The sequence below is a fragment of the Micropterus dolomieu genome, linkage group LG12 (genome assembly GCF_021292245.1).
Source record: "Micropterus dolomieu isolate WLL.071019.BEF.003 ecotype Adirondacks linkage group LG12, ASM2129224v1, whole genome shotgun sequence".
NCBI classification, from domain to species: Eukaryota; Metazoa; Chordata; class Actinopteri; order Centrarchiformes; family Centrarchidae; genus Micropterus; species Micropterus dolomieu.
Window position 1 is genome coordinate 2,623,409 of NC_060161.1, and position 12,753 is coordinate 2,636,161.

At 40.2% G+C, this 12,753-nt stretch overlaps 1 protein-coding gene across 2 annotated transcripts in view; it reads left to right on the forward strand.

Annotated features, from left to right (window-relative positions):
• Positions 1–115: 115 nt before the first annotated feature.
• epas1b (endothelial PAS domain protein 1b) overlaps positions 116–12,753 on the forward strand; it is a 56,797-nt gene continuing 44,159 nt past the window's right edge. For both annotated transcript variants that reach the window (XM_046065616.1, XM_046065615.1), the window contains exon 1: positions 116–559. In XM_046065616.1, the coding sequence (XP_045921572.1) occupies positions 534–559 (26 nt within the window). In that variant the 5' untranslated portion in view covers positions 116–533. The remainder of the gene's footprint in view (positions 560–12,753) is intronic.

The window sequence follows — 12,753 nt, forward strand, 5'->3', positions numbered from 1 at the left end:
GGGGGGGGGGGGGGGGGGGGGGGGGGGGGGGGGGGGGGGGGGGGGGGCGGCTCCCGGTGGCCTTTCCAGCCAATCGTCGTGTCGTTCCAGGGACAGCGGCTTTCATGGTGCCAGCTGAGCTTCAGGTCAGACACCGAGCAGCTTTGGGAGTTTTCAGATCAGCAAAGCGAGGAAAAGTTTTGACAAGCGAACCTGCGTGCGGCTTCTGACAGCAGCAGCTCAGCGTTCAGCCTCAGCCCGTGTGTGGAGAGCTTCTGCGGGTGAGAGGCTGTACAATCCTCGGCAGTGTTCTGAGACTGTGCGGCCCCGATACCCCTCCAACCCCCCCACCACCCCCCTCCAGCCTGGACGGTCACAGTCCGCCTGGTTTCATGGACTAACCGACAGTTCACATGTTTAATGACATTATCTGTCAGAGGGCTCCTTCTGACCAGCGCACTTCGAGTACCAACACGTTTTACTTGTCTTGACTCTAAAGTTGGACCTAACTTTGCCGGGGAATTACAACATTGTTATCGTGCATAAGCGACAACATGACGGCCGAAAAGGAGAAAAAGAGGTAAGATTTTGCTTTATTCCTCTCTGCTTTTAATTTGCCGTTGGTTCTGGGTTTATTGAACAGAGCCTGTGTTTATTAAGTAGGAAATTGGCTGACAGTTGGCTACTGTGACAGAGGGAGACCTGTTGCTGCAGCGCTGCATGTGACTTGGCCTGAATTTCTGCTCTGATAGTGGCTGTTATAAATCACAGTCACAGCCAATGGCTCCACGCCGTGTTTATAAGAAAGCTTTGTGGCAATGTTAACGTCTTTTTAATACAGTAATGACCACTTTGGTTGTGATTAGACTCCTGTAGGCTAAGGTAAGTAGTTGGATTTTATTTAGTCTGTACTGACAGGAGATAACTTGCCACAGGTTATCTCCTGTTGAGTTTAACCAGATTTAATTGTGATTTTTGGATACTTTTAAATGTCATGAAACCGTAAACGCCTTTTAAAAGTGGTTTGTTATTAGTGGAAACATCTAGCCAAGCAAGCACCAGTGTTTTAACTATACTAAAATCTAAACAAGTGAAGGCCATCATTGCTCATATTTAATGTATTTACTAATACAAGAATAAATAAGCATTCATATGCAAATAAAGTCCCTACTGTTACATCTTTCCATACTAAGTTGTCCTGTAAAGAAATCACATTAGCTTTTGCAGATTAAAGGTGTATAGGCTCAGGGTCAGACAGCTCTTATTTTTTTTTTTTTTATTTAAATTTTTTTTAGAGGAAGCTGTGGTTTCTTAACATGAACCCTCATTTCCTTTCAAACCTTCACAAAGCTACAGAAGATGCTTCACTCCTGGAGAGAGGATGCTTAACCGTTAAAATAGCACAGTAGCCTTGCATCTTTCTAATAATATCGACACAGAATTTTAAGCAAGGCAGGGCTAGGAAGTATGTTCCAACAAAGCTGCAATTTACAAATTCTGCAGCAAACCACATGGGAAAATGGATATTTGAACTACTTTAGCTGCTTAATCTTTTATCCTCTCGCATGATTTCCTTTTTGAAGTACTTCTTTATGGTGTCATCAGTGTGTCTTCCTGCAAGTGACGTCCTGCTTTTTTGGTTGTTAATTGTTCACCAGTGCTGATGATGTCATTGGCCTAATCTTGTGTAATAATGCTTTACTGGTTCCAGCTTGTCCCAGTTCGTGTCACCGTTAACAGCGATTTAATCATGCCTGTCAAAGACAGACAATTATCTTCTTATCTGTGGAAAATCCTTAATTTGATTGGCTCTTTCTTTCTAATCAGATCACAGAAAGGTGTTTCATTCTTAGACTTAGAAAAAACACAACAAATGGGACATGTCATTATCTGTAAAATAAAAGAACAATAATCTTCTGCTTTCACGCCACTAGGAGAATCAGAGTTTGCCTGACGCCTTCTTGTCTGTCCAGTCCACCCTTGTGACTCTTCTCTCCAGCGCTCCTCTAACAGTCGCTATCAGATCAGGCCTAAACATGAACAGAGCAGGTATTAAGGCAGAGGACAGAGACACAGGACTCTCTGTCATCAGGGATGAAAGCAAGAGAGAAACGGCGAAAGAGAAGAAATGAAATTAAGAGACAGAAAGTGAAATGAGTCCAGGAGCATTTCCTCTGGCTCGTCAGCGCCTTGGTGCTTCCACCAGAGAGCTATCGGCCATTTTAGGGAAGGAGACCTGCAAGTGTGTCTGTGTCTGGCTGCACATGAAAGTGTGTGCGTGTGTGTGCGTGTGTGAGAGTTCACTAGATTTTGTCTCCTCATTGATGTGTTGTCCTCTGTCAGTGTGTTAGTCTTTGTTTTACACAGTAGCACATGGTCGCTGCTGCTGCCTGGAAGTCATAATTGCTCTGATAAGTTGTATGATTCATGACAGCTGCCTGGCACATGCTGTGTTTATTTGAGAGGCGGCGATTCAGATTGGTTTTTATTAATACAACTCACGTTGATGTAAGAGGAAGAACTTGTTTGAATGTCTTTATGTGATTGTCAGCTTTCAGTCATGGTGATAAAGACAACTTTGGTATCGTTTGTTTGGCACTTAAAGGACATGTTGCGGTGTTTTCTCTAATGAGTCCCCTATTCAAATCAGAGAAAACCAAGAACCTGCATAAAAAAGATTGATGAAATTGGTGCCCCATAATTCTTTGTTGATTGACCAATTGATTCATATTTCCACAATGTAGCATAAGCAGAATTATTGTTGATATGGTTACCATTAAAACAGCAGTTGACCAGAACTATCATTACCAGTTAACTATTTGGCCCAAGATGATGTCCTTCAAATGATTTGAGTTATATGACCAACAGTCCTAAACAGATATTTAATTTACTTTAATGGAAGAATGAGAAAACCAGCCAAAATCCATATTTGATAAGCTAGAGCCAGTATATTTTAGGTATTTGGGCATCAAAAATAAATTTAACTTAACTTTTTGATTCGTGGCCTAACCGTGTTAGCTCTACATACAGTGGAACACACACAGACTTGAACATAGGATACACAAGGCAATGCATTTTGCTGAGAAACAGTCAATATAAACTGAAGTGTTGTAATAATTTTTCCCTGCTCATGTGTGTAAATGGGGTAGACAAAATATTAGAAACACTTGTCAGTATATTGCAGTCCAGTACACAACCTTAATAATAAACATACTATAGTACAAAGCATAATTATCGTCTTTCTGACAGTGTCTGCAAAAATAGGAAATATATCCGCTTTGCAGAAGTAGAATACACGGCAGAGCTGTTGTATTGGATTGCATTAGATTGTACAGGTGTACTTAATGAAGTCCACACTGAGAAAGGTATAAAACACAAGCTGAAACGGACGACACCATGTGCTTGAATAAAATGCGGTGGCAGCCGTCACATTCCGACCCAAATCTCCAGTGGTTAGAAACATCTAGGCCACCCACTAGTCTTTATATCATCAGACACATCATGAACATGTGTTTCAGTAAACATGATGCCAGAACCCTCGGCGCCAAAGCAGGAAGTAGTGTAATATTCAGGGTTATAAAAAGCAAAAGTGTGTGTGTGTGTGTGTGGCGGTAGACTAGCAGTGCCATGGTTCTGGGTCCCTTCCATCTGCTGGAACAGTGACCACACCTTAAAGGTACTGGACACTCCCGGTGTTTGTTATAGCAACCAGTAGCCCTAAATACACTCTCGGCTCGCTGTTCACATTTTATAACGCAACCCAATTCCTAGGTGATAGCGAACAAACAAGTGTGTTATGGGAGTTTACTTTAAGTATTGGCAGCAGTTTTTTTTTGTTTTTTTTGTTTTTTTTGTGAAGCCATGTTTCTCTGAAATGATCATTTCTAATGAGCTTATTTGTTGAGATGTGTTGTGTGACAGCGCCAGCAACAAGACGAGTGATCAGACAGGTTTTAGGTCTCCAGTGTTGCCATATTGATTTAAAACAAAGAATAACAACACCCTTGAAACATTTGTCTGTACATTTACACACAACAAGAGACAAAACGCAAAGTACTGCTTGTTGAAGTTAAATGCAATAACCAATTTTTAAAAAGAGTTAAAATGTTTTATGCAAATTAGAAAAGTTTAACTATTAAGTTATGAATTGGTTCTAACTACATGAAACTAAGAGATCTGATAAGTTGGACAATAAATTAAGATTTATGCAAACATCAAATTCATCATATCTGAGGTTAAAACCACGGCCCGCTGGCTGACATCCAGTATTTGAGCAGTCTAACCCCATTAAAAACTCCTGAGTTTTCCTTTCTGTCAGCTTTAGTCAGCCTTTTGCGACAGTTTCACACAGTTCAACACTCACATTACTTTAACACCAGTGACCACATAAAATAGCTTTATTTTCACACCTGGCTGACTGATACCAGAAATAAGTTGAGGGCTTGTGAACCCCGCTCACTTCTTTCAACATGTGATTGCACTGGAAACAATGTTCAAAGGTCAGAGTCCAGGGCAGCTGCCAGGCAGATATACATTACATGACTGTGGAGCGATTGATCCATTTGGGTGTATTTTCTGTCTCTTTTTATGTAAGACCTCTCACTGTTATCATAGTCAGTGGGGGATGTAATGGTATATTCTGGCAAAATATCTAGCAATAGACTGTATGAATTTGGGAAATCTGAAATAAAAACTACGAAGTTGTTATTATGTGCATGGTATGCCCACAGGAGGAAAAATAAAGATTCCTCCATTGTCACTGTTTGTCATGTATTAAAGAGTGAACCTTGCATGTATCACACCGAGACCTACACCTTTAAAAATGATTCAGAACATGAAGGCTAAAACTATTTACTGTCTCCTTCATTATCATTGATCCTGGTGCCATCAGTGAAAAGCTTCTTTGTTTTAACAGGAGTCAAGACGTAGTTTATGTGGCACATTGTGATGTCTAATGTGTTTATGGAGAAAGAAGGTTGCAGAACACAAAAATGGGGACAAACAAAAAAATCTTAACTCAAAGGAGTAGCATTTTCCAGAGCCTTAAACGGCATCTCATGGTCTTCTTCTTCAGCGGATTGGAGCAGTGTCCATCTGAGGAGGAAGACTGTGAGATGCAGTTGAAAGCTCCAGAAATAAAAACTAGTAAGTGGACCTTTCTTTGAGATTACTGCTATTCTCAAGTTTCACGCTCCAATTGATTACAGCTGTCAAAGAAATGTAAAGAAGCCATTTACAATAAACATTCACGTCTGAGCCTATATGATTCCCCTTTTTTCAGAAGGAGTGCAAAATATTAAAATCATGCAAAGACTTTGTTGGATTGCCGCTAGTTATGACATTGATCCCGATGGAGCTTCTCATAATGTGTTTGTCATGCAAGTGTTGAAGGATAAGTTTGAAGCACTTAATTGATCTTTTGGTTTAAAATGTCTTCTCATCAGTTTTGCCCCTTTGCTCATGCTTTTGTTTGTTGCACATTATTATGGGCTGCTACTGCATCATTGTGTCCTCACTCAGTTTCGCTAACTCATGAGAAGGTGGGGGGGGGGGGCAAGTTGCCAAAACCAAGACAGAGCGAACAGAAGGGGAGGACAGACAGTTGTTAAACAAAACGGAGTGATAATCAGCTAGAAGTAACAGTGATATAGATGAACATAAATCAATAAGGAGGGTAAATACAGAAGAGATAGAGTAGATAGCAACAGAAGAAGCGACTGCAGGATTGTGGCGGACTGTTCAGGCCTGTCAACTCAGCAGTTCACATCATCGCAGCACTCTGCAGCGAGTCGAGGCCTGGTTGGCACAGTGCCGTCATGCCTCTTTTGTGTGCTAACCCCGGGCCAACCCAGACTCTCAACACTACCCAAACATCGCTGCACTTACAACAGTCGCTCAACCTGCCCTCTGAAAGACAGAGGAATGCAAGGAGAAATAGAGAGTAAAGCCCAAATGTCCAAAAGTGGAATGTCTATGAGTTGGTTCACTGCCTCTTGTACACAAAAAAAATAGTAATTTTTTTTTGTTTTCAGAGAGGGGAAGCAATTAAGTAGATTAATTCAAGTACCGTGCTTCAATACAGTTTTATGGGTCTGTGGATTCATATTTTCCATTCAGTATGAGATATGATCATAAAATATCACTCATTTATTTCAATGTTTTAGTCATTCAGCCTTAATAATTATAATGGCTGCAGCCAACAGTTATTTCCATCATGGATTAAGTTTTTTAAATATATATTTTGGGGCATTTTCTTTATTTGACAGGACGGTGGATAGAGCGTGGAAATGAGGGAGAGAGAGAGGGGGCCGCATGCAGCAATGGGCCTTAGGCCGGATTTAAACCCGGGCCGTTGCAGGAAGGACAAAGCCTTGTGCAGGGCGTGCGCGCTCTACCATGCCTATAAAATAGCAGATAAAAACTGGCAAATATCCATCACAGTTCCCCAGAGCCCAAGGTGACAGCGATCAACAGTCCAAAATTACAATTATTCAAAAAATTAAGAGTCCTCACAAACTGGAACTGGAGGCATTTTTGCTCCAGTAATAACTGACTTTTAATTGATTATCTAAATTGCATAATCTTATGTCAATTGACTTATTGATAAATTGTTAAAGCACTAGTCAGTTGCAAGTCTTTCAGGTCCAGTTGCTGTTAAAACAAATTTGCAGCGAAAGCAGTGTTAATATGTATGAGACCAAGTCAGAACTTGAGACTCTAATAGTTTTGCTTAAAAGTCTAAGGTCAAGTCTTGACGGAGTCAGTTGTCAAGTCGTATTTCGTAGCAGTCTAATCTGAAGTCCTAATTGTTGTGACTTACTGTAAGTCTGTATAAAGTCTATAGCTCCATCAAAACCCTTGAATCTCTTAGAAATGACATTTATATACTAATAATGTCTTTACTTATATACATAGTTATATACATATGTGATATATATTTGCAACAGAAAATATGTTAAGAGGAAAACAATGTCACCTGTATTACATCTTTTGTCATGTTAACATCTTTAATGAACATCATCACTTCATCCAGAACGTATTAGCAAATTGATGTAATTTATTTGTTTTACTTTAAATATCTGCCGCAGCGACTAAAGTGTAATTCAACTTTTTCATGGTTATGTTTAGGCACTCACAGCTCTCAGGGAGAGATTGTGATCGGGCTTTTTTTGTTGCCAAAGTGCTGTGCTTTGTAGGCTCACCATCCACCCCTACCGCATCCCTAAGACTTGGGTGAGGTACAAGAACATAGCACTTTCCTCACTCAAAAAAAACAAACTAACATAGCCAGTGAGCATAATCCATGCAGCAATTATGCTTCTTTAAAAAAAACTTGGCATAACACATTAGTAGTAAATAAACACAATTTCCAGGAGAGCGGGTTTGCCTGAGATCATGAAAATCTACAAAACTGTGGACCCAAGGTCTCTTACCACACAGTAAAACAGTCAATACTTGTTTGCTTTTGTTCAGAGTCTAGTAATTACACTGGAAGAATAAAAAGCTGACATCACAATAGATAAAATGTTCAACAGTGCTGAGTTTTCGCTTTCAAATATGTAACCCATTGGTTTAGTGGCAGTGATAGAAATTTCCCAAAACCATTGTCCTGGATCATTTTGGGAAAGCTGGAAACTGAACCTTGAACACCACTGATATTTTGCTTTTGGTGTGATAACTTACAAGAATCCCCTCTTCACTTCCTGTAATGATTCCCAGACCTGAACTGAACTTTATGATGGATGAGAAGTTTATTACTTTCCCTTAACTCAGACTCAGCTCAAAATATTAGATTTGTATCCATGTTCTGATTGAGTTAGTTATTTTTTTGCCCTCCATAGTTCATTTTCAGCTCAAATCAGCAGCTTGACATCAGTAGCAACACTAAAAGCCACTTTAGTCTGTTTGTCAGTTTTGAATGAGTCTCTCTGTGGTTAAGAGTCCGTCTTTGTGCTTTGAGGTGCTGTTTGTGTTTGGGTTTAAAGTTCTTTTTCAGAGTTTGAGAGGAAGAACACAGGGAGACAATAATAACTGAACAAAAAAAGAGATTAAAGGGCATAGAGCAAGTAAAAATATTTACCTCAGAGTCTTTGGGTCAGTAAGTAGGAAAGCGATAGAGATGCAGATATAGTATGTTTCCCATGTGTGGGTAGTTTTATGGTTTATTGTTACTAGTTCTCTGAGGAGGATGCACAGCAGGGACTATTCAAAAGGTGAAAGACAGACTTAAGTTTGTACTGAACCTGCTGCTACTTGTAAACACTGGTGGACTTTATACTTTAGAGGTATATGTAGATTCAGATGGAGGTTTCAGACCACCAGCCATTTACACACACATCACTGCCTATTGATTTGCTGCCATTCGCATGAGCTCCTGAATACCATGACGCAGAGCGAACAACGACACAGCAAGTAATGTGACTGTCAGCTAAGTTGTGGGTTAGCAAACTGTCTCTACAGTTCCTGCTGCGAAGCTAACATGCAGAGAGGACGTGGCGGTCCCGGAGCCGACACACCGGCTCCGGACAGCGATACTCACAACAGCATGTCTTGGCGAACTAGAAACAAGGTGAATGTCCGTAGGCAAGTCATTACGTGACACATAAATCATGGCTGGAATGGCTGGAATAATGTTTTGTCCGAGCCACTGTTTCCCATTTACAGAGCCAGGGCTGTGTACAAACACTGAATTTTTTTTTTTTTTTTTTTTCAGCGCGCACACACACAGAAGGGAATTGCACTTTTTTAAGACAATTGGGAAAATATTATTGTTTCTAACCCAGAAGTTAAATGAGGGGAAAAAACATTTCAGAAAATTTAATTACATACATGAAGCTTTATCTAAAGTGCAATTGCAGGCTTACAGCAATAAAACCAGTACAAGAGTCAGATCTACAAGGCCTTAACAACACATCAAACAACAAAAAACTTCATCACAAATAGTCATGTAGCAATATAAGATTGTGAAACCGACATAAGAAAACAAAACAAAAATAATTTAGATTTTCTTAAATAAAACGGCTCCTAGTTTCAAAGAATTGTCTTCATTGAGTGATAAATGGTCTTAGTGCTTACAACAGCAGAAAAATTTAATTGTACATTATGATCTGATATTATAAAAAGTGGTGTAGAGCAGGGTCCGGAGGCCCCTGGTCACCTGTACGTAAAGTCCCTTTGGCCCTCGGGGGCCCCTGCACATTGAGGGGGAACAGCAAGGGTGGAGAGGAGGTGGTCTGGGAAACTTCTGCTGCATCTTTCCATTGTTATTTTTATCTCATTCATTCTCACCCGCCCACTCCTCGTCCTTTCTTCAACCTCTTGCTTTCCGTCTTTGTATTTTTTGTGTGCGTGTTTTGCTCGTATAACATTCTGTCATTTATCCTCAACTCCCAGCTGTGCTGTTTGTTATACCCGCTCACTTTGTTGTTGTTGTTGTCCCCCCTTTGCCTCCCTAGTCCCTCCATGTTTGAGGTCAGACCTATATGTCCCCCTCTCTCCCCTCATTCAGAACTCTGTCTCCTTGCCATTTCCTATTTCCTGTCCGCCAGCTCCCCTTCTTCCTCTTCCTCTGCTACCAAAGTGGTCAGGCTCCACGATAGGCTGTGTGTCACCTGGCTGAGCTCCAGATCCTCACAGACTCCCCCTCCTTCACCTTAAGGTTGACCATGAAAGATCCTTAAGTCAAGTCAAGTCAGTGTGATGACAATTTCCTTTTTAAAATTTTTCAAAAGATAACAAGCCCTTGATAATGTGAACTTTGGCATTCCATCTATATCACTATATCTCTATATCTCTGGCCATGTTTTGTTTTGTAAAAAGGAAGATGGACACCTGTCGGGTGTTATGAGGAGAATTTGAGAGATGATGTTGTAGCACACAGATAAGGACAGCTGTTCAGGGCCAACACAGGAAGTATGTGGCAAAGCATAATACATGGACATGGAGGTCAGGGTATTGAACTGGTATGTCCAACTTTTATGTATTTTATTTGTTTTTACTGTAACCACAATCTTTGTGACCTGTGGAGTTTTGTTGTGAGCAAACAAAAGTTATGTTTACATTCAGTGTTTCTCACCAAAATGCATTAGTAAAAAAAACAAACATACTTTATTGTCATACACATACATGTAGTGAAATTCATCCTCTGCATTTAACCCATCCTTGAAGGGAGCAGTGGGCCACTGTACAGCGCCCAGGGACCAACTCCAGATATAAAAGGCCATGGCAGGTCAAACAGCACTGACACTACCTAACATGTTTTTGACGGTGGATGAAACCAGAATCCTTTGTTTACATCAGTGTTTGTTAGCAAAAACTCCACAGGGTGCCTTTTTTAACCTGACCATAACTATACTATAGTTGTCTTGTGTGTATGTTGTAGAAATACATAAAGAAAAAAGGAAACGGTCTCAAACGTAATGAATATTTATATAATATTTATTTATTTATTAGAACTGTCCAATATCAGCTGTTTGTCAGTGGGCTGTGTCAAGTCACTTCAGAATAAAGGGTGTTTAAACTTTCCAACATATTTTGACTTTATGGAGAGTACAATGATACAAATGCTACAGTTCAAAGTTCTGGAAAAAGCGGCAAGGGGCTGGAAGGGGAAGTACATCCAGAGCACGTCCAGAAAATGTCTACAGGTGCTGGATTAAAAAACAAAGTAAGTAGACCTTTTTTGCTGGAATTGTTTTGTCAAGAATCTATATTCATGCTGTTTAGAATCAACAAATAATTAACAAGTAAATGCTATTAAAGGTGGTTTGAAACTACTAGATTTAGGTATAGTTTTAACAAAGAAATTTAGATACTAACTGACTACGTTGCTAGGAATGCTTCAGCAATTGGTTATCTCACCAGCACTATAGTTTTTACCACTTTCATTCTTGGTCATGTAAAGTCTGTGTGTGTGTGTTGAAAGTCTAAAAATAGTCCTCCCTTCTGTTTGTTTCACCTGCGTGTTAAAAGCTTTCTCCCTCTGACTCATTTTCAACCATTTTAGCCAATTTCACTCTCCAAAGTGAATTTGTTGACTTTAACGAGCAGTGAAAACACAGCAGAGCCGAGAGGAGCTGAAAGCCAGACGCCCTTCACAGGATGTAACACTGCCTGAGACCTTGTTTTCTACGTTCAGATAAGCCTGAAAAGTGTCCCAACTTTTTTCATTTTGACACATTTGCATGCACAGAGATAAATTGCAGTATCCTTTTACTATTTCTTCCCAAACTTGAGTATCATTTATAGATTTTTACTTTTTCACTTTGGCTGCATTGCAAAATGAAAACTGTATTGTAACGTGGTATGTGAGAAGCTTCAGTGAGAGCAGTGACAAAGCCAACATCAGTAAGAGATTTGCATTCCTTTCTCTTTAAGTCTCTGTAAGCCTTTTCTACCCGTTACACTTTTCAGGACATGAAAACTCTATTTCTTTAATCTGTAATCTTTAGTCTCGAATCAGTCTTAAAATTAGTCCTGTCTCCATTTGACTCTGTCATCACATCTGTTTAGCTCTGTTTTAAAACCAAAGTTATTTTTGATTAGAGCTGGGCAATACACAGAAAACCTACGCATACCGACATTCAAGATCATCAACCCACAGGTGTGTTCTGTAGCTGTCCCACTCGTGGTCACAGCTCTTCTCACCTTTGTTCTACATGTGAATTTGAAACCAACACTTTAGTCAGCTGTCATTGTGACAACATGCTCACATTGAGATCTTTTGTGAATATAAACAAAAACAAGGAATCTATGACTGCTCAGATCTTAAACATTAAATAAGCATTTCACTAACCATGAGTTAACTTGTTTAAACTCACTGGAGTGTTTGCATCTACAATAATAGCCCATATTTATAATTATGTGATGTTTTTCCACACTGCTGACTCCTGAATTTTGAATTTATTGTTTAAACAATTTCATCAGGCCCTACTGCATGATGCATGCATGTGGGTGGCCAGTGCAGAGGCCAACAGTATACTTTGAGTAAAGCTGTATGTTGTTCCTATGTGCTCTCTTATAAAAGTTACATATCTATGATTCATTTATTTTGGTCCTGACTCGTAGCCTGTTGAAAAGGGTCCGCTCACCCAAATTACAAAACATATTTTCTCATGCTTTAGTGTTATGTATCGATGCAGATGGGCTTATTTTTTTCTGCTTATATTTTGAGATATCAGTCTGCAATTTCTGCCTCCACCCCAGTACAATGGAGGTGAATGGAAGTTAGATTGATTATTAGCAAAGTGTCTCTCTTCCCCAATACTTTAATACTTTATAAAGGCAGGTAATCTCAAAGCAAAACTATTTGCATGGATACCTTTTTTTTTATTTAAAAGAAAATTTTACTTCCCACAATTCGTCTGACTGCCTGTTTAAATCTCAGCCATGCAGCTTGTTTGGTATTCTGATGGAGGGTCCCAGTCTGGTCAGCTGACCTCCTTCACACCACCTGTGGTCTCTCTCTCTCTCTCTCTCTCTCTCTCTCTCTCTGCACTGCCTGTAGCACTCACCCATCTGTGCCTCTTTCAATCAGCCAGTCTATCCCGACCATCAGCGTGGCGTGGGCGGGTTTGTTTGTTTGTGTGTTAGTGTGTATGTGTGCGCGCATGCACGTGTGTGTGTGTGTGTGTGTGTGTGTGTGTGTGTGTGTGTGTACCTCTCTTTCATGGCCTATCAGAATCATCAGCAATCTCCTGCATCGTTCTTCCCCTGATTGAGCAGAAGTCGGGGCCCCTGTCTGGGATAGCTGTTTGTTCGGACGTGTGTGTGTGT